We start from the raw sequence: 22,343 nt of genomic DNA on the forward strand, positions 1-22,343 counted from the left end.
GTAGACACTACTTGCATGAAAGCCATTTTATGATGATCACCAAATGTCCTGGAGTATCAAGGTTAATCACAAAATCTTGGGAAATTGCAAGATATGAAAGTGATCTTCTGGTGTGGTCTTCTGAAGAACCTCTGTACTGAGGTGAAGAAAAGCCATTACTGCCTTTTGGTTTTAGTGGAGAAATGCTTTGGCAAAGAAGCAAACGGGAGCTAAGAAAGCCACTGATAAATACCATGCTGAGGCCACTATTGTAGGGAAAGATGTTATACTTCAGTGAAAATACATTTCCTTGTAGCCTTTTTAAAAAGACAATGATTACATATTAGTGGTTGTGTGAGAGGTAGGACTTGATGTTCTATGACAAGAACTTGTTGCTTCTCCTTAGAGAACTTTGAAAGATTTGAATAACCATCTGCCTTTCTGTGTACCAGTGAGAATGAATTCACAAAATGTAACTCCTACTGCCAAAAACTGGGAAAGCATTCAAGAGCCAGTTTTTCCAGTTTTCTTGCGGGTGTGTGCTCTTTTGCACTGCAAAAGAAGAGTAGTCACTTGTTACTATGTATTATAATATCCATGAAGAGAACCCAGATTACTCTCACTGTGCTCCAAATATAGTTCTAAACTAACAAGATATATTTAATATACTATCTTAGAACAACTTGGGGCAATTCTGGAGTGGATGGTCATATATAAGAGTTGAGACAGAGAAGCCTGTCTGATGTTGACATGTTTTTTTTAAATACATCTAATAATATAGATCAAATAATACATCTAATATAAATCTATTAATATAGAAATCAAATGATAAATAAATTAATAATAGCTGATTCTACATTCTGCTAATATATTAGAATCTGCAACCTTATCAAAACTATGTTCAGATGCATTTTGAAAAATACCTTTCAACCTAAAAGTTGATATAAGTAAATTGAGCAGTAAACACAATTGCTTTACAAGTCCTTACAACTAGTATAATGATTTAGGAAATAAATGAAGAGTATCTCAAGCAAGTAAGAAACTTAAATTGAGCAGAATTTGCTTTATACAGTGTATCTGAACACTTACACATTAAAACATAGAATCATAGAGTTGGAAGGAGCCACACAGGCCATCAAGTCCAACCCCCTGCTCAACGCAGGTTCAGCCCAAAGCATCCTAAAGCATCCAATAAAAGTGTGTATCCAACCTTTGCTTGAAGACTGCCAGTGAGGGGCAGCTCACCACCTCCTTAGGCAGCCTATTCCACTGCTGAACTACTCTGACTGAATTTTTTTTCCTGATATCTAGCCTATATCGTTGTACTTGTAGTTTAAACCCATTACTGTGCGTTCTTTCCTCTACAGCCAACGGAAACAGCATCCTGCCTTCCTCCAAGTGACAACCTTTCAGATACTTAAAGGGGGTTATCATGTCCCCTCTCAGTCTCCTTTTCCCCAGGCTGAACATTCCCAAATCCCTCAACCTACCTTCATAGGGCTACATTTGTATATTTGTGCTACAAGTTACTAACTACAAAATTAAAATACTGCAATTTAAAATTTGCACGGTCAATAGTTTTAATGGCCTACCAGTGATGTGATTGTGTTTTTTCACATTTACATATTGTTTTGTAAACAACGTACCTAAATTCTTGTTTTGAATTTTCAGAGGCACAGTCCACCACGATCCCAAGTAACTCTCCAAGAATTGTGAAAGGGAAATGCAGCAAAGATCTCTCGTCCTTGCATGGTATGGCAGGCCAGGGATAATGTCAGCACAGGTGTTGTTGCATTTTCAGGCAGGACAGGGTACTTTGGGGCAGTATTTGTGAACTGCTGGTATTTGCCTACCTGTTGAGAGTCTGAACTATGGTTAATACAAGGCTCAACGCATCCCAGGAGCCAGGGTGCCATGGCCTTTAGGAATTCAGTAGTCATTTGTTATACATGTCTTTTGGTGATTCTCAATAGAAGTATAAAAGTTATTTAGGTGAGGGATAGAGGTTGGCTTTTTGTTGTGATGACACCCAAGGTTACCCCTTATGTATACAACACTTCTGTTATAGCTTTAAAAATTACCGACTGTAAAGAATCTAGGATTTGATTTTCAGACAGTAAAAAGATAGGTAATCCCGTTCTGACTAACCTATGGGGTTACAGTCATAATGTTAAACTGTTAAACAACAAGCAATCAAATGTTCAGTTGTGAGTGATGTTATTATTATTAATTGATGCAGCTATTGAATTTAAGTTGTATCTGTCATATGGTTTTCATGTTCCCTGTGAACTGCCTTGCGCCCCAAGGGATATAATATAAATGAAGAAATAAATAAATACAGGAAATAGTTTTAAATATTTATTGATTTTGTTTTTTTCCTGTGAAGTTGTGATTATGTTTTTATTCAGATTTATAACTTATGTTTTTACTAGTGTGTAAATGGACTTTTTGGAAGGGTGGTATAAAAATATAATAAATTATCAGTATTGACCTCTGGAGGCAAGGCTACTTCGCTGTGAACAGTTGAATTTATGGAAGGCGTTTTGCAGTTTGCAGCTGCACAGTAGACGAAAAGTACAGCCTGTAACTGACATCTGAGACCTTGTACTTTGGAATGTTGGAGTGTCTTGGTTCTCATGCTTGGCAGATCAGCTGCAGAGTGAATGGGTTGTGTAGTTCAGCCTATGCTAGTCTTTACCTGAACTTGCAAGTAGATATGTTGTTCATGATCTTTTCTTTGGCTCCGGTCAGGGACAAGTAACTCAAAGCTCAAAATGAAGTTAAACAGGGACTGTTTTAAGTTTTTTTTTTATTTTTAACCCCTTATCAAGGGGAAACTTAAATTCAGAAGGTAAAAAAAGGTGTTCAGATAAAGGAGCTTTCCTGCAGAAAATAAAGTGCTTTGGCTTCAGCCTCTAGTTTTAGATGCGTTATGATAGTGAACAACAGAAGGCGTTGAATATTGTGAACTGAAAACTCTCTGCCTGTTCATCAGAATTTTTGGGACTGCATATTGTAGGAAGTCGTGCCCAAGTTTTGACATGCAAGATTTCATGTATTCAATACATAGTTTATGATTACCATATTTTGAAAAGCAAAAAAGAGGACATTTGACCGCTGTGCCACGTCTCATTTTAAATACCCTGCCTATCTAAACTGTGATAATTGCTACTTAGGAATATTCCTAAGCTTTGAACCCTAGAACAGGGTTTTTTTTTTATGAGCCCAAAAGAGGATGGATACCAAAATAGAAGACATCTGGTATCACCCTAACATAGTTACTTTATTTAAAAGCCACTTTGAAAATATTGCTGCAGCAATTGAGAACTGTAGTTGCTTACTGGAAGACGTGTGTTATTCTGTGTGCTTGTCTCACTGACCTTTAGAGCAGCACGTAGAGAATTTAGTAGCTCATTGATATTCTGCATCATGTTGACAGCTGTAGAACAGGCAATAATCAAAACCATGATTGCTGGGTTTATACAACATGGATATAGATCTTAGGTTCTTTGCAGCTTGTGTAAAATGTCTTTAATTCTCTCTAGGAAATTGTTTTATTAGTTGTGGTACTGCAAATCTGTCTTTGTATGTGGCATCCTTGTTTAAGTAAACTCACCGCTCTAATTTGGATAAGAGTCTAAATTACCTGTGGTTGAGCTTTGTGGTATTAAATTATCCTACACTGACTTGTGTCTTCGGTGTTCCTGTAGTCAACAAGAAAATAATGTAGGGCCACACCAACAGGAGCAAAGGGGTAATGATAAAAATGGTGTAGTAGGAGAATTTTTTTATTTCAAATGTTAATTCCCAAATATCTTACGTTAACAACATTAAAGGTTTTGTATTGCTAATTCCCAAATATCAATACTGGTATTTGGAATAAAGCCCTCTCCCACACACACATACACACCATTGTTTCTTAATTTCTTTGGTGTTCCCGGTGTCCCTGTCTTATAAGGAGAAAAAAGTACTGATCTCTAATTTTAGTAAATTCTTTGGGCGTTATTGCTAACTTGTTTCCCTTTTGTACCCAAACAGAGCCCCTTTTGAGGTGAATATATAATTCATCAGATAATAGGAGCCATAGATCTCACGTCTCAGTAAATGTCTAGATTTTATTATTAACGGAACATTAAATCAACTATTTCAATGGGGGGATCCTATCATACGAGATTGTTATAAAGCTAAGACAGGGGACAGAAGAGCTCTCTATGTCACCCTGGGTCCCTCAGAGGAAGAATGAGATTAAAATGTGATAAGATACTATACCTAGGGATTTCCCCACTCTCCAGATAGGGTTTCTCATACTATTTCTGCTATCAACGTAGTAATGTTTGACTTGTCTGCATGAGATAGTGAATGAACTTGCTTCCTCTCCTCCTCTAAAGTTCCACAGGAACTATTAACTTGCTAGAACAAATCAGCTTATATCAATAGTAGTAGTTTCCTGGCCTGGTGCAGTGGGAGTTTGACCCATCCCTCTGAACTCTTAGAATTTTGGGGGGGGGGCGGGGGCGGTTGAGTGTCCTTAACACACTTGCCAACAGTGCAGTTGCCAGCAAGAAATTCTTGCTTATGGTAACTGTATTTGTGAAACATTGCTAAATATGGTTGCTAGAAGAAGAGATGATTGCAGCATTTGATAGTATCATGCAACATTATCTTTTGTGACATAACTAAGTTATAATGAAATGCCATCATGCCATGAGACCTTATTGAGCTATTTCAAGTTTTTTTTCCCCTCTGCAGCAACTTCCTTGTGTTCTTTAAGACAGTATCTTCTCTCTGCTCCAAAGTAGCGATCCCCAACTTGTGGGCTGCGGACCACATGTGGTCCTTTGACTAATTGGAGGTGGGCCCTGAAGGACGCCTTCTCCCCCCCCCCCCCCCCGGCCCTTTACAACACACTTCGGGTGTCATTGTCTCCCATCACTCCCAGATGGGACTATCTCGTTGCAGAGAAACAAGCTCAGGGTTCCCATTGATTTGTCATTGTCCTTATGTTCATTGTTGTGGCGTGTCTGTATCTTATTTTGAAGGGATGTTTAAACATTACCATAGCGATCAGAGAGCATTAGGGCAGTGGTTGAGAGTAGAGGAGTAAACTCCCCCCCCCCACCGGGCCTCAGTAAAAGGCGTTGAGTGGTCCCCGGTGATAAAAAGGTTGGGGACCACTTCTCCAAAGGGTTGTCCCTGCCTCTTCAGTCACTTTTAATGCATTATTCTGCCTCACAGAATAGAATCTTAATGAAGTTATTTCTACTCTTTTCGTTTAGATTTCTGTCCTGAAGATTACCATAGGATTGATTACTCTATGGTGAGTTAATTGCTAACAAATTGTTCTTAAACACTTGGAGCCTTCTTAGGTTCAGTTTGTTCAGTCCACACAATGCAGTGGTTCTCAACCTTCCTAATGCCCCGACCCTTTAATACAGTTCCTCATGTTGTCGTGACCCCTCCAAAAATTATGCATGTGTTCTTTCACAGAAATTAAATCGAAACTGACCAATGACATGAAGATCCGTTGTTCATGATTGTATATAAATGTTTTCCCCCCCTGGGGTTTCTCAGTTAAGTTCTGCCTTTTGCCCCACCATGCCGATCTCAATCTTTTCCGCCTGCAGGAGGAGTGGCAACAGTGGTGGCAGCGCCCCCCCCCCAGCAAAGCAGCTCACCCTGGTTTGAGAAACCCTGGTTTGAGAAAGCATGCTCCAGACAGATGCCTCCAGGAAGTCCACAAATAGGGAATGGAAGCAGTTGCCTCTTCTTTTTCCCCAGCACTATTTTGGGACACAGAAGTTTGATCTAGTCACTGGCTATAAATGTTAAATGAGCCAGAGTTTTAGAGAATCCTTTTCCTTTTGTTGTTGTTGTTGTTATGTGCGAAGTCATGTCCGACCCATCGCGACCCCCTGGACAATGATCCTCCAGGCCTTCCTGTCCTCTACCATTCCCCGGAGTCCATTTAAGTTTGCACCTACTGCTTCAGTGACTCCATCCAGCCACCTCATTCTCTGTCGTCCCCTTCTTCTTTTGCCCTCGATCGCTCCCAGCATTAGGCTCTTCTCCAGGGAGTCCTTCCTTCTCATGAGGTGGCCAAAGTATTTGAGCTTCATCTTCAAGATCTGGCCTTCTAAAGAGCAGTCAGGGTTGATCTCCTCTAGGACTGACCGGTTTGTTCGCCTTGCAGTCCAAGGGACTCGCAAGAGTCTTCTCCAGCACCAGAGTTCAAAAGCCTCAATTCTTTGACGCTCGGCCTTCCTTATGGTCCAACTTTCGCAGCCATACATTGCAACTGGGAATACCATAGCCTTGACTAAATGCACTTTTGTTGGCAGGGTGATGTCTCTGCTTTTTAGGATGCTGTCTAGATTTGCCATAGCTTTCCTCCCCAGGAGCAAGCGTCTTTTAATTTCTTTGCTGCAGTCCCCATCTGCAGTGATCTTGGAGCCCAGGAAAATAAAATCTGTCACTATCTCCATTTCTTCCCCATCTATTTGCCAGGAATTGAGAGGGCCGGATGCCATGATCTTTGTTTTCTTGATGTTGAGTTTCAAGCCAACTTTTGCACTCTCCTCCTTCACCCGCATCAACAGGCTCTTTAGTTCCTCTTCACTTTCTGCCATTAGAGTGGTATCATCTGCATATCTGAGGTTGTTGATATTTCTCCCTGCAATCTTCATCCCAATTTGTGACTCCTCTAATCCCGCATTTCTCATGATGTGCTCTGCATATAAATAGGCAAGGCGACAGTATACAGCCTTGCCGAACTCCTTTCTCAATTTTGAACCAGTCAGTGATTCCATGTTCAGTTCTCACTGTTGCTTCTTGACCTGCATATAAATTTCTCAAGTGACAAAAAAGATGCTCTGGTATTCCCATCTCTTTAAGAACTTGCCACAATTTGTTGTGCTCCACACAATCAAAGGCTTTAGCATAGTCAATGAAGCAGAAGTAGACGTTCTTCTGGTACTCCCTAGCTTTCTCCATGATCCAGCGTATGTTGGCAATTTGATCTCTAGTTCCTCTGCCTCTTCGAAATCCTGCCTGTACTTCTGGAAGTTCTCGGTCCACATATTGCTGGAGCCTAGCTTGTAGGATTTTGAGCATAACTTTGCTAGCATGAGAAATTAGTGCAATGGTGCGGTAGTTTGAACATTCTTTGGCATTGCCCTTCTTTGGGATTGGAATGTAAACTGACCTTTTCCAATCCTGTGGCCATTGTTGAGTTTTCCAAATTTGCTGGCATATTGAGTGTAGCACTTTTACTGCATCGTCCTTTAAGATTTTGAATAGTTCAACTGGAATGCTGTCACCACCACTAGCTTTATTGTTGCTCAGACTTCCTAAGGCCCATTTGACTTCACATTCCAGGATGTCTGGCTCCAGGTCAGTAACTACCCCACCGTGGTCAACAGGGATGTTAAGCTCGCTCTTGTATAGTTGTTCTGTATAATTTTGCCACCTTTGTTTAATCTCTTCTGCTTCTGTGAGGTCCCTACCATTTTGGTCCCTTATCATACCCAACTTTGCATGAAACGTTCTCTTCATATCTCCAATTTTCTTGAAAAGATCTCTGGTCCTCCCCATTCTATTGTTTTCTTCTATTTGTTTGCACTGTTCATTTAAGAAGGCATTCTTATCTCTTCTAGCTTTTCTCTGGAATTCTGCATTCAACCTTTTCCTTTACAACACCTTTTTGTTTACCTTCCGTAAATAAGGCTACCAGATCTCAACCTGGACAAAACTACATGTCCAGTAAATGTTATGACAATAACATCAAACTGGTTTGTGTTCTTTTAAAGGAAATAAAACATAAATGTGGAGAATATACCCAGTGTTACAAAGGGAGCTTCGAGGTGCTGACCCTTAAGATTCCTAAACAAATATTTTGCTAGTTCATTAAAAAGGTTGTCTAACATTACTTTAAAGAAAACATTACTTTTAGGTCTAAAAGTAAAATGTAGACCATATCATTCTAATGCAATTTGAATGCATTTATGGTAATGTATACAGCTAGAAAACTGTGCTTCAGATTCATTAAAAATGTTGTATGAAAATATGTTAGGCCAGGCAAAGAGAATTTTTGCTTGTCCATAAGAAGGAGTGTGTTAGAAAGTATCTCTTTTAGAGAATGAGCCCCCTCTTCTGGCCAAAGTCTATAATTTTCAAGACTTGTGTTTCTAAAAACTTTGCTTGTTTACTAGATATTTCCGATGTACAAAAACATTTTTTTGTTTTTAAACTTAAGACTATAACAGTTCATTATTTCTTATTCATTCAAGTATTAATTTGAGATGCACAAATCAGTAGGCTTACCTAAGTTTAGTTGACTGCCTAGGAGCGTTCAGAGAATTCATTATATTGCATTGAGCTCATTTTTAATCAGGGTTTGAAATATTTGTGTGTGGTGCTGAGCTGCAGCAAGAGGGAGAAGGAATATATGATCCAACAGACCGATCTTGGTCCCTAGAACCCAGTTCCTTTTGTGGCTCATGGCTGCACAAAGTAGCCAGAAATTAAGGAGTGAAATGGCTCAGTCATGGAACCATTTAAACCAAACAGCTGAGCCGTTTTTTATGAAGAACAGAAAGCAGAGATTTAAATGAGTTGGAGCCATTTAAACCACTACTTTGTGCTCTTCACAAACCCCCACGAACTTCCTCAAAATTTGTGGAAGTTCGTGGCAATTCTTCAATTTGCAAACATCACTTCATGAACCAACCTAAATATACCTAAATTCATGTGAATAGCCAAGTTGGTCTCAAATAGAAGAAAATTTGAGTCCAATGGCAGTCCAGTCCTGTAGGCTGTCTTGTTTGCTCCTTTCTCTGTTTTCTCCTGCAGGATTGAAGAAATTCTCTAGAGCAGGGGTAGTCAACCTATGGTCCTCCAGATGTTCATGGACTACAATTCCCACGAGCCCCTGCCAGAGCAGATGGGAAGTGTGCATGCACACGAAAGCTTGCACCTTGAATAAAACTTTGTTGATCTTAAAGGTGTCATTGGGCTCGAATTTTGTTGTAAAAATATACCTGTTATATTTTAAAGATACCTGTAAGCACAGTCGACTGTACAATTTGAACTCAAATTTGGATAGGAGATTTTTGTGCTGGATCACTGAATCATTATGGTTGTGATACTGGTATCTAAGCAATCTTGTTTGTCTAGAATACACAAGCTAATAAAGTAGTAATATAGATAATTAAGCTGCTAAATGGAACTACGTTGTGATTTTCCTGTCACAAATTTAGCATGTATAAATATATAATGCCTTAATTTAGGAAATCTCTTTTCATCATTTCACATGATGTAGTCCTGAACTTATTACATAAAATTCTAAATACACAAATCTAAATACCAGTTGCCCGGTAAGCACAATGGAGATAAAACAAAAATTACAGTTTCTCCAAGGAGAATGTCATAAGGCTTATGATATACTTGCATAGAGAGATCATGGAACACTTCTGCAGTTGGAGGAAAGAACCTTTATGTATTGTTGATGATAAATGAATTTGTATACTTTTCTTTATAAACATGTCACATTTTGCCCCTTCAGGAGTATGGGGGGTGTCTCCCATTCACTCAATTAGCAGACAAACTGAGTAGAATAGAAAGAAAATGTCCAAAATACCAAGGTTGATAAAACTAAACCCAAGTAGTGAAATTAGCAATGAAAGTATGAATAATGTGTTTAATCAAATGCCCCATAGGAAGAATGTCTGTGTGCTTAAAAAATTTTTTTTGCACCTTAATATCGCTCCCCTCTACTTCTGCCTTCATTATAGCAACATTTTCTGTTATGAAGTATATACTGTGGGCTATACAGGATATGCAGGGGCTCCAAGTTAATGTTTGCATTTCCTTTGCTTCCCCCCCCTCCAGTTCCCCCAACAAAATGAACAATGCTCCATTGAAATTATCATGACTTTAATAAAAGGATTGTGCTGATTTTTCTATTTAGTTAGAAACTATATTTGATATTTTTATACCTTTAAACAAAACTAGCAAAACTTAAATACAAATGTTGCTTTTTGGCTCATATGAAAGTTTAAGCTCCTGAAACGGAACTGGTCACAGTAGCTCTGTGACCATGCTTAATACTTTTGGCTCTGAAGCTGTAGACTTAAGGAAATATTCTGTTTTTGCATGAACAGGATGCTATTCACTGCTCTTGTTGAATTAATCCATGCAAAAGGCTTCAACTTCAAATGAACGTTCATGCTAAATCTTTAGTTTCTTGTATGCTAGGCCATGGTATTTTAAAAGTATTTAGAGGCTTTTTTCTTGGGGGGTGGGGTGAAATACTGTTTTGTACACACATACATGAAGCAACTAAAACACTTCAGAATCAGATCTGCATTTTCATTTCCCCAAATGAAGTAATAAAACAGCCACAAAGTATGGGACTTGAACATAATGGGTTGTAAATGGACTGTGGAAGAATTGTTAGGAATAGAAATAGATGTCCAGAGCCAGATTTAACAGACACTGCTAGTCTGTGGTAATTCATCATGAGGGTGAATTGTGAAAATAACGATTAAGGCGAGCAGCCCTTGCTTCAGACATACTGACATTTTGAGAGTTCTGGATGCGAAGCTTTTTAGAAATGTGGGATCACACGTTTAACTATTTTCCCATCATTCTCACCACTTGGTAAACTGTTAAAGCATTGCTTTTATTCTCATTTGAAATCTTCTACTAACAAACTGGAAGCATCTACCAGGATTATTAGACTTTGGAAGTAAAGCTGAAGAAGTTGAGTAAGGCTGTAATTGCCAAAGAAACATTGTAGCTACATTGTAGCTACAATCTACTGGAAGTCGCATCAAGGTCAATGCATCTACTGAAGGATATTTGTTGGTTGTATCCCAGGAGCCTGCTCAAGGTTGACTCAGCCTTCCATCCTTCCGAGGTCGGTAAAATGAGTACCCAGCTTGCTGGGGGGTAAACGGTAATGACTGGGGAAGGCACTGGCAAACCACCCCGTATTCAGTCTGCCATGAAAACGCTAGAGGGCGTCAAAACGCTAGAGGCTTTGCGCAGTGGCAGTATCGTAGCCAATGAGGTTAATCCGAGGCGCGATTATTGCTAATTGAAAACTTTTCCCAATACCCCACCATGACGACTTGAAATATAGCACAGGGGACACCTTTACCTTTACCTTTTTAACCATTTCTGAAAAGTCATCTGACATATTTTGAATGCTGAGCATTGATATATCACTTCCCCAAGTCTTAATATTAAAAAAACAGTTGTATTGTATACAGCCTGTTGTATTGTATTGATAGTTGTATATATGTAAACCTAATGCTAGTAGGAATAACAGCTCTCTGTATTTATCTCATTTATTTGTTTTGTTTTAGCATGTTTATAGTCTGCCTTTCTTACTCAGGATTGGCTATGCACTGTTTAAAATAAATAGAATCAAAAGGATTAGACATCTAAAAGGCAGTAGACTAGGCTTTGGTTTACAAAAATATGAAACAAACATAGATGTAATTCTTAAACTGTCAGTTACTGGTGTAGCTTTAAGCTTAATGACTGTAAAGGAAAGCATTTAGGATTGTAATGTTTATACCTGAGTGGACCTGCCTTTGTGTCATTAAGTATCGCAAATAAATGGCAGTGCACCATTTCACATAACCACTAGATGTCACAAGTATTACAGAAGCCTGAGAGGTTACTAAGGGCCTGGTGGAAATTCAACAACATATCACTGAACTTAACATATTTCACTGTTTCCACATAGTAGATGCCAAAAGAATCTGATACAGTGTGATATAGAAGCAAGGTACAACTGGAATAATGAAATTTTTTAAAATATGCCTTTTTAAAGGGCTGGTTCTAACAGTCCTATTGGGCATTATAAATGCCTCAGGTGCACTTGATACTCTTTTTATGTTCCTGGCTTTTGGTTGTGTTTTTATGGAAAGATGGATTGAACTTCAATTTAAGAATATTCGGTAATCCCTCTCAGGACATACTATAACAGCTGGTATTTCTGTGTTGCAGCAAATCGATTCCATGCAACAGTCAGTAGTACTCATAGTTGGGTTCTGACACAAAATTACAAAGCATTTCAAAGTAAATTTAGCCAAATCAAACATCACTAAAAATGTAACTTAATTTACAAGTTTTGAAGAGAAGAATCTTGTTTCGTTCCAGCAAAATATTAAGCTTTTTAGTACTAGGGATTTCATCAGGTCATTTATTTTTCACTAATATATACACAGAGATTCTGTAGGGAATAACTTTATACCACACTTCATATAGTAAAGGTTTTGAAAGTTAATATCGAAGAATTTGACCACAGTAAAGAAAAATGAGGACTGACATCCACACTTGATAATGTACATTTGTTAGATTAATTGAACTTCTGGTCTTTAAATTTGTGATCTTAATTAGCTCTGCAACATATACCATATGTTCATTAATATGGATATATACTTTTGATATAGCTCCAAAGGTTTGACTGAATGAGCACATAACTAAGATAACTTGACAGGCTATGTAATGCTACCTTGATTGTACAGTAACTGTCTTGTATGTGTGTCCAAGTTTTAAAATTTTCTTTTTTGACATGTGCATGTTACACTTGTAGCAGGACAGACTGCTTGAAAAAAGTGTATAATGTACCCTTGACTTGATCTCAAGAGCATATGATTAAAAATTGAAGTCTGTTTTAACTTGTATGAAGACACTTTAGTTTCAAGGATGACGTGCAATTGGACATAATGACCAAAGCCGTTTCGTCAAGTTAAGCACACAAGGCTATTGGGTGAATATTAATTGTTAGAAAGTCAATTTTTTTACAAACTTCTCTAACATTTAAACTTGTGCCTTAGAGCACAATAATTATAATATCAAAGAGAATTTAATCAGCAGCTAGAAAATCCTGTCAAGGTCCTGAACTAATTTTTTTAGGTGTATGTGAATGAATTACACTACTTAAAATGGTAAATAAGTATTACTGAAAGAGTTATTTGATAATATAGGATTGTTTGTAGGGTGAAAACGTCATTGTAATAGTGCCATTTATAGGGAAAATAACTGAGTCACTATAAATAGTGCATTAGCTTTAAATATTATGATAAAACATAATTAGTTAATATATCCATGTGGAAAGCCCAAATTAACCTTAAGTTATCACTTGTGACCAAGATTGTGTTAGAAATATCAATATGAAGACAAGTGTTATAATGCCTATCTTACTGCTCTTGTTTTTTGTTTCACTTCATGTAAGGCTTATTAATTCAGGCTCTGGTTTGTGCTACAATTCAAATTTGGTTAATAAGTACATGATAAGATCATCAGTAGTTTTAATAAAATGATATTGTTACATTTAAATGTTACAGTTGCATTTCTGACAGGCTATCCAGATTTTCAAAATACTTTGAAACAAACTGTGTTCCTCAGCGAATAGAGAAGGGTAGTTAGGGTTATGTTAAGTAAGAGTAAATAGCTGCAGCATTAGAAGTTCATTCAGGCTCCAGGTTCTGTTGGAAAAAATGGGGCCCCAAAAGAACTACAACTCGCAGGACTAAAAGGGGCTGTTGTTTTGTTCCTCCTGATCAGTCGTCTCTTGTGCCATATGCAAAACTATTTTTGAAATTGAAGAGTTTCAAAAGCAGTGTGTGATGTCTCAGTGGGGGAAAGAGTCAAATTCTGCTACAAGCAGTGCAAAGTGTCATTCTTAAGCCTGTACAGTTATTTGGATTCTGGCTAGAATTCACACAGATTTAATTTATTTACTCTGATTACCTATTAGATTACAAGAAACAATGCTCGGTATTTTTTGAGATTCTAAAATAATGCATTTTGTAATAACTTAAACATAAAGTGTTTTGAAATGGCGAAGAGCCCTTTGACCATTGTTAGTAATTTTCCATTTTAACCGCTTTATCATGGTGTATTTCTGTTCTTTCCAGGTTTGCTTTGAAACTACTTTGCAAGTCTTCATGACAAATCCTGAAGCAGCATATTGGAGTTAACTGTCACCTGTTCTAGCATATGTGCATTAGCTATCTGCAGACTGAACCATGCCAGCTTTGTCAACAGGATCTGGAGGTGACACAGGTACATAAACACTGGACTGATGACTTCTACACCGAGTGCTTATTAGAGCTTAGCGATTATGCATACATTATTTGCATATTGTCCCAGAGCCTGCTGTAGATGCATGCAAGAACATATTTAGGCATGACTAGATGTACTGGATGGAGTATGCCCCCATATGAATGCTTATGGATGAAGGTAACTGCAATGCAGCACTGTAGCATCCCTATTCGGATGTGTATCCACTGCCTTTGGTGATCCACAAATGGAAGCTGGGCTTGGTACCAGGCTACTATTTTGTACTAGCCAACTATAATGTTTAATCTCACCACAATATTATCAGTAACAAAGACTTGCTGGACCTTTATACCAAGTCGCTTAAAGAAAACCCATTTTATATGCCTAATTCCTCCCCCCCCCCCATTTTTGTACACAATAGGAGTTTAGAGTCATCATTTTACATACAGTTGCTGTCATCTACTACCCTAACCTCACAAAATGTTGTGGAGAGATACTGTCTGCCTCAGGGCCCTGGGAAAACGCTGTATTAAAAAAAAACCTGGAATAAATAAAACACTTAAGAAAGAAAAAGAAAAACATTTCAGATTTAGAATTTTCCTCAATGAAACAGATATGAGAATTTTACAGTATATGAAGATGGAACTGTGAGAAAAAATTAAAAGCAGAATAAACGACAATTCCGTAAGCATTGAAATCATGCCCCCAAAGTATGGACTGCTTTTATGTAGCAAATTAAACAGCAATTTTGATCTCAGTTTTAAAAAGAACTCCTCTGCTAGATAATACAAACATAGGGCCAAAATGGTGTGCTGTTTATGCATGTTGAGAAGCACTGTGATCATTGAGAGCTCTTGGGGACCTTAAGAAATAGATCACACTATAAACCAGTGGGGCTGTTTAAGTTAGTCTGTCTGGAACTGCTTAGGGGCACCCTCTGACTGTAACCCTATGCATGCTAAATATAAACCAATAAGGATTTTATTCCAAAAAAGATTATCCACTGCTGCAAAAAGTTTGGGTTTTTATAAAAGAGTTGCCATGCACACCTACCCATGTTTATTCAGAAGCAAATCACACTTTCAGTGCTGTTTACTCCGAAACAAGTGGTCACAGAATTACAGTCCAGACGGCAGTCTTCTTCAGATTTACGAGGATATAACCCATCTGAGTTTAATAGGGCTGAATAAACATCTATAGGATTATTCCATTAGGGAAATGCAGAGATAACAGCTGTAGCTGCTTCTGCATAAAATACCGCTTTAGCTCTTCCTTCCGTCCAACGCTTCCTATTGCTGTTTCTGTGTGTGCCCAACCCTAAATGCCACAAAATTTTGATTTAAGTCCTCTCCCCAGTCTATTACAGCAGAGACTTGAAATAACTGCTACAACGCAGCATGGTTAAGTCGTTGGGCTTAAACTTGCATAATTAGCCTTACAGTAAGCAGAGTGCGATCTTGTCCCAGGCAATTTCACTCACCAGAATTGCCTCTGGTGCTTTGGCAGACGGTTCTGTTCCTAATCCAATAAATGGTACATGTGTGTGCAAGCAGTCTTCTGTGTATGGGTCTTCTTTGGCTGACAGGTGTATATGTTTGCAATTCACATTAATAATGAATGACCTAATTTAAATTTAACAAAATAATGTAAGTATCCTTGGATAATGTAGGGTTCGGTATCAAAGTGCTTTCCATTCATGAAAGGAAACCTGCTTGTGAAAGGACAAATATTCAGTCAGGTAGTATTGAGTTAAACACAGCTAATTACTTCTGTGGGTGAAGTGCAGATTTTTACATGTGTGTTTTTAGCATCCTTTTGCATTTCTATTTTCTACAAGGTTACTGTGAATAATGTTTCTATGTGTGCCTCACTTCTACCCTACACTTGGACTAATGGAGGAAAATGTGTCTTCATGTCCTTAATTCTCTTCTTGTTGGTCTGGTACAGTTTTAATATTGTGAGTATTGATTTTAGTTTAGCAAAGCGGACGGCAGCTTAGATGTAAGCTAAAGAAGTCACTTTATCTTGTGGTGTTAACTTCCACAGAATAATACAGTTGGAACCTTTGCATTTATTTAGAGGCTATGTTGGTTTATGTTCCAAACAATGCAGGGAGCTGATCAAGAACTGAGTGGGGAAGCAGTTTTAAAACCATTGCATGCCCAATTTCTCTCTCTGTGATTCTATAAGCTTTCACAGTTTTGAGCAAGTTCACTAGCCCCCTTCTTTTCCTGAGCATAACTCTTCTCAACATTCTGTGCCTCTTGCAGCGTATTACGTTTTCATCAGGCTCTTTCCCACTTTTTTAGAAAGGAGATTTTTCTTCATGCCTTGGGAATCCACTGAATATGTCCAACAAAACCTCTATCAGGGGATTGGTAGATTTTGCATGGAGTTCAGTCACTTTACTGTGGAATATAGTGATATATAGAATCCTGAAAAATTATCATAAGTACTTTTGAAACAAGCTTGTGAGTCTGGATTTGCTTTTGTTAATCTGACTTGTTGAAAAGCACACATGTTTTCTACAACTTGTCGAAAACAGTCATTTCTTTTCCCTGTTAAAAAAACTGATCAAGAAAACAGAACTTCAAAAGCTGTTTGAGCTAAGCAAGAAGCCACACCGGGAGCAACTGACTGGCTTGATAAAATTGGTGAACTGAGTAAAATGGCAAAACTGACAAGCTTAGTACATAGAAGACCACTGGAAGAACTTCAGAAAATTGACACCTGTACTTGGATTTTGGGAATAGGCAGTCCTATAATGTACCTTAGTAACAGAGTTAAAGTAAAATTTGTAATAACCGGATTTTCTTTGCTTATTTTTCTGACTTTTCTATCTTATTAATGGAAACTAATAAAAAGATATTTTTAAAAAGGTGTCGGAGCTGCCTGTTTTTGAGGGGGTTAGATGAAACTAAGAATCCTCGCAGTTGTTTTGAGTTCTCTGTTAAGAGATAATAAAAATTGCCTTGGTGAACAAGGCTTAGTAATCTTATTGAGGTCCCTAGCCGCCCTGAGCCTCAGGAAAAAGTGGTCTACAAATATATATAAACAAATAAACAAATGAACGTTAGCCGTACTATTCCCATGCTGATGTTCCTGATAACAGATGTTGATAACACATGTAACAACGTAATTTGTACAAATAAAAACTGAGTGTATGCATGCCTTTGTCTATGAAGTGTTATGTTTGTATGTGTTAAGTACATGGACAGTTTTTAAAACCATATGAATGTAGTGCCTTATGTGAGCTGGAATAATGAAATGCCTAAACATATCTGGTGTGTGTCTGTTTCATTATTAATATATTCCTTATGCATACTAAAGTCTTCTACATAGGCCCAGGCTATCAAGAAAGCTTGATGATGAAACAGGGCCTTCTTGGGGATGGTGCCTCAGGCATAGTATAGTTAGGTGAAAACTTTTGTTCTCTAGGATTTTGTTTGGTTTGTATGGGGGGGGGGATTTTTAAAATTTGTTTTTGCTACTTTCTGCATTTTTCATTTACTATGGAAACTGCCTTAGAAGCAATGGTGGAAAATGTCAAGGGTATAAATCATTCTAGTAAAAAGAATATATAAAAAGTGTCAGTGTATATTAGATAAAACTAAAATGACAATTGGGTTGCATCTTTTTCAGGCAGTATTCATAGTCTTTCTTCCATTACACTGTACAGTAGCAAATAATGTCAAAATACAGGCACTGGGATTGCTGGATATTTAATCTTGTATAACAAATGTTGTCTGATCCTTTTACAGAACTGTAAAATACTTTACTTGTGAGAAATGTAAGTCTGGTAGAAATAGCAATGAACTGTACTGATTATTCTACCTTTGACAAAGTGGAAAACTTAAAGGTCGGTGTGTTCTGTTTTATTAATACAGTAAAAATTTACAGTGTTGTTTTGGGCTTAGGTGTATGTTCTTTAGTGTTTATTACCCCTTAGTAATAGTTTAAAAACTGAGGTCTTAGCTTGGCATTTTGTTTCAAAATTCTGATGTAGTAAATTACTTAATAAACGAAGGTAAATGGACATCCATTTGTCTTAATAGCAATTAAAAATCTCTTTGACAAGATTAGTGTTTTCTTGTAATATGTAAGAGTGATGGAACGCAGTGACCATATTTTTTATCATTCAGCTGTACCTTATAGCTTCTACAGACTTGTTCTAATAATGAAGCTATGAAGGATATGACAAGAATGGTGATATTAAATTTCTCTAGACTAACAGTAAATTTTTCCACTCTGATGTCAAGAATGTTGAGCATCTGGACTCTGCATTATGAGTGGTTTACCATGTGAACACTTTCCCCAATTTCTTAGCCATTTATTCTCCTCTTAGGAACTAGCTGTCTTGTGTAGAAAATAATAGTAGCGGAAACTGTTCTCTAGAATTCAAAAAAGATTGTGGGCTGTTCATTTTTTCTTGATCTATAAGAATTTGCAAGTCTTTAAAAATAGAATTACTATTATAACAATGGAACGGGACCATGTATTCTGTAAGACAGACTTGAGGAAGAAAGTTCAACAGATGTAGACAACTTTTTCCAGTCCATCCTACAATAATTGGTACTAGATTATCATTTAGGGTGCACTTTATGACAGTTGACCCTTTGAAATAGTTTCTTAAAGTAACTTGTAATTTTGACATCTCGCAGTCATGCATTCCTCCTGTTTCCTCCCCGCCCAAAATGTCATTGAAAGCTGGTCTGTCAGATTTCATTAATGTTGGACTGATTGAAATCTTGTTTTCCAGATCAGGTACAAAATTAAGCTATTTCTGAATTTGCTTTAATGACAGATACAAATAAATCAAAATGTAGGTGCAAATGTTATCATCATCATGCTTTTTAATCAGGTGGACAGATGTTTAATATAAGCAGCAGCAATTCCTAACATGAAAACTGAACTTTGCAGTTCTCCTCCTATCGTCTGTGTGCTATGGATATAAAAATAAAGCATACTAAAAATATAACTTCTATTTATTTAATTAATTATAAAGTGTATGATAATTTATGTGTAAATGTTTTTAATTGCTTTTGCCTGATTACATGTGTGGGAAAGATATTTATTGACTATCTAGCTTTCTTTCTTTCTCTTTCTTTCTTGTCTTTCTTTGAATTTTAAAAATTTGAAAGAAACAGAAGTCAATTTTTGCTGTCCCCAGTATTAAAGCACTGCTGTTTTGATAGGGAATAACTGCTAAATAGTTAGGCAGTGTTATGAGTGCTCAGGAAGCCTTGCCTTTTTTGAAAACCAGGATTTTTTTTTCCTATGAGACTGCAGTAGCATTTCTACCTGGTGAATTCAGCTGCTAAATGACCTTTCTTTAAGACGCTTCCATAAGCATATAATGGTTCTAGGGGAAGAGCACATGGCTAGTTAGTAGTGAATTGATATGATAAGATGCCTTTAATCACATTTCAGACATGCAAATATCATACCGGAAGTATTAGTCTAGGCTTGATGGTATATTGCATTTAACCAGCTCTGTTACTTTGCAAGTGTTGAGAAACATTCTCTTTTCAACAAGACAAACATGCCAGGGAGAAATGCATTTCCACTTTTTGTAACAAGCCAGCTAATTTGAAAATCCTATATCCTACATACCTACCACTACCCTTGTCTTGTTAGATCTAAAATTATTATCTGGGATCTAATAAATAACAGAAATCTGCTACAGCATGTTATAAACCTAGTGAAATTCATTATATAGTTCTGTAGCATTAATTGAAGGGGGAAAATCTTTTTTTCAGACTTAAAATACTAATTGTGTAATTATCAGAAAAGCTTTATTCTTCATTGTCCCAATGGTCATTCTAAATCTTTGTTCAGATTTCTAGGGTTTTTTTCATGATAACAAGGTACCTCACAGAATTTGTTCTGGAATTTAGACTATAATACTTAATCCGATATAGTGGCATTGTGGTACTGCTGAAGTTAATTAAGTTGTGATTATGGATGGGCAGAAAGAGGAAAATTCTGTTTTGGGGTGTTCCCAAAATGAACCCCCAATCAGAACCAGCCAGTTTGGATGGCCGGGAAGAAGGGGGGGTGCCCAGAAAGGGTTAACCATTCTGCTTCCATGCACTTCAAAACAGGAACTGGCTGGCAGCCATTTAAACATACAGTATATACTCGAGTATAAGCTGACCCAAATATAAACTGAGGCATCTAATTTCACCATAAATCTGGGAAAACATATTGACTCAAGTATAAACCAAGGGTGGGAAATGCAGCAGCTACTGGTAAGATGCATTGCAACGATTGGCTGGCTTCTGACAGCCTCAGCAGGCTGTTTAAAAGAATTTATTTCAATTACCATATATACCAGAGTATAAGCCAAAGGGGGCTTTTTCAATGTAAAAATGTGATGAAAAACTTTAGCATATACGGTAACAACTTGGCAGGTCCTCCCATCAGCTGTTAGGTTTAAATGGCTAGCAGCCATTTCACCAATGGATTTCACTTCTGCTGCTGGCAGCCATTTCAGTGGTCCATTTTTGCTTCCTCTCCCCCCCCCCCCCCATTTGACCCAAATATATTCAAGGCATGATAATATATTAAACAGTCCCAGCCACCTGACTTCCTAGATTTCTAAAAATGAAACTGAATCCTATATATTTCAAATGCCTTTTCCACTACTGCTACCTGTAATTTAATATGTCCTTCAAAATAAAATTATACCCAGGTAACATATTCAGGAGGTTGTAAGACAGTAATAAGAACAAACACGTGCTTTGGTTTTGGCCACAGGATCCTTGCTGGAAAACAATACTACTAGTAACACTGAGGAGTTTTTAGCGTAGTATATCTGACAGTGTCTTCATATACAGTCTTTTTTGTTGCTTTAAAGTTAACAAAACATGGAGCATTTAACACTATCCCCTGACAGCATTTGCAAGGGCAGTGGATTTGTGAAAGGGAGATCAGGATGCTCCTTTTCTTGTCTGGGGCACGTAATTCTTGTGACAGGAGATCTTGCCAGACTTCACTGTTAAGTGACCTGTGACTCACCAGGCTATATTTTGGAACATATTAGTCAAATGTAAACTAGGATTGATTTCAATTGCATTTTGGTATCTGCTACCATGGCTGACTGAGGCAAGTAGTACAAACAAGCCACTAACTTCTAATATGCAGCCAAACCCTGTTCAGCTGAGAATAGTAGCTGGGTAAGATGCAACTCCTGCTTAATCCAAAATGCTCTGTCCAATGCTGCAAAGAGAAAGAGTGCTTGAAAAGATTATGTAATCAATTTTTGTTGGGGAGAGGAACAAATGTTTTTGATGGGAAAGAGAAGCTGGAGGGGAGGTGACGGGTGAAAAGGTATAGGATAAGGCAATTTTATTAAATGTTTTTGCTTCAACAATAAATCTAAAATGTAAACAGTATAACTAGTGCTTCTGGGGTGCATGATGATCCTTTAGAACCCTGGAAAGTTTAATTCTCATTTGTGTTGGATAAAAACCTTATACAGATTTATTTTAGGAAAATACTGAACATATGTTCATCGTCTGTCTTGCTGTGCAGCCCCACATTGGGGCGCAGTCCCCATGTATGTCTGCACACAAGACGTCGATGAACAACAGTAAGCAACCCTGTTATGCCATTTTATACAGAGCTTGGGACGGTTAGTTCATCTTAACATGACATTGTCCACTTGCACTGGCAAGTGTGGCTCAAGGAGTCCATCCAGAGGCTTGTTGCTGAGGCACTTTAACTAAAGATGGCAAAGAATGAACAAGACTTGTGGTTCTTGTACTCTAGTATTCAACTATGGCCCTTCAAATCTCTGGCTATCACTGCAGGTGGGGACTGCAGCAAAGAAATTAAAAGACGCTTGCTCCTGGGGAGGAAAGCTGTGGCAAATCTAGACAGCATCCTAAAAAGCAGAGACATCACCCTGCCAACAAAAGTGCGTCTAGTCAAGGCTATGGTATTCCCAGTTGCAATGTATGGCTGCGAAAGTTGGACCATAAGGAAGGCCGAGCATCAAAGAATTGAGGCTTTTGAATTCTGGTGCTGGAGAAGACTCTTGCAAGTCCCTTGGACTGCAAGGCGAACAAACCGGTCAGTCCTAGAGGAGATCAGCCCTGACTGCTCTTTAGAAGGCCAGATCCTAAAGATGAAACTCAAATACTTTGGCCACCTCATGAGAAGGAAGGACTCCCTGGAGAAGAGCCTAATGCTGGGAGCGATCGAGGGCAAAAGAAGAAGGGGACGACAGAGAATGAGGTGGGTGGATGGAGTCACTGAAGCTGTAGGTGCAAACTTAAATGGAC

The 22,343-nt window shown here is 37.9% G+C and overlaps 1 protein-coding gene and 1 pseudogene across 7 annotated transcripts in view; both read left to right on the forward strand.

Moving 5' to 3' along the window:
* MPP7 (MAGUK p55 scaffold protein 7) overlaps window positions 1–22,343 on the forward strand; it is a 105,940-nt gene that overhangs the window by 11,606 nt on the left and 71,991 nt on the right. For 5 of the 7 annotated variants that reach the window (XM_077304646.1, XM_077304648.1, XM_077304643.1 and 2 more), the window contains exon 2: window positions 13,911–14,058. In XM_077304646.1, coding sequence (XP_077160761.1) covers window positions 14,022–14,058 — 37 coding nt within the window. In that variant the 5' untranslated portion in view covers window positions 13,911–14,021. Of the gene's footprint in view, window positions 1–5,255; window positions 5,297–13,910; window positions 14,059–22,343 lie in introns of all 7 variants that reach the window. The other 2 variants (XM_077304649.1, XM_077304644.1) reach the window with 1 other exon arrangement.
* Window positions 11,014–11,174, forward strand: LOC143821169 (U4 spliceosomal RNA; annotated as a pseudogene).

Source organism: Paroedura picta, chromosome 11, assembly GCF_049243985.1.
Source record: "Paroedura picta isolate Pp20150507F chromosome 11, Ppicta_v3.0, whole genome shotgun sequence".
NCBI classification, from domain to species: Eukaryota; Metazoa; Chordata; class Lepidosauria; order Squamata; family Gekkonidae; genus Paroedura; species Paroedura picta.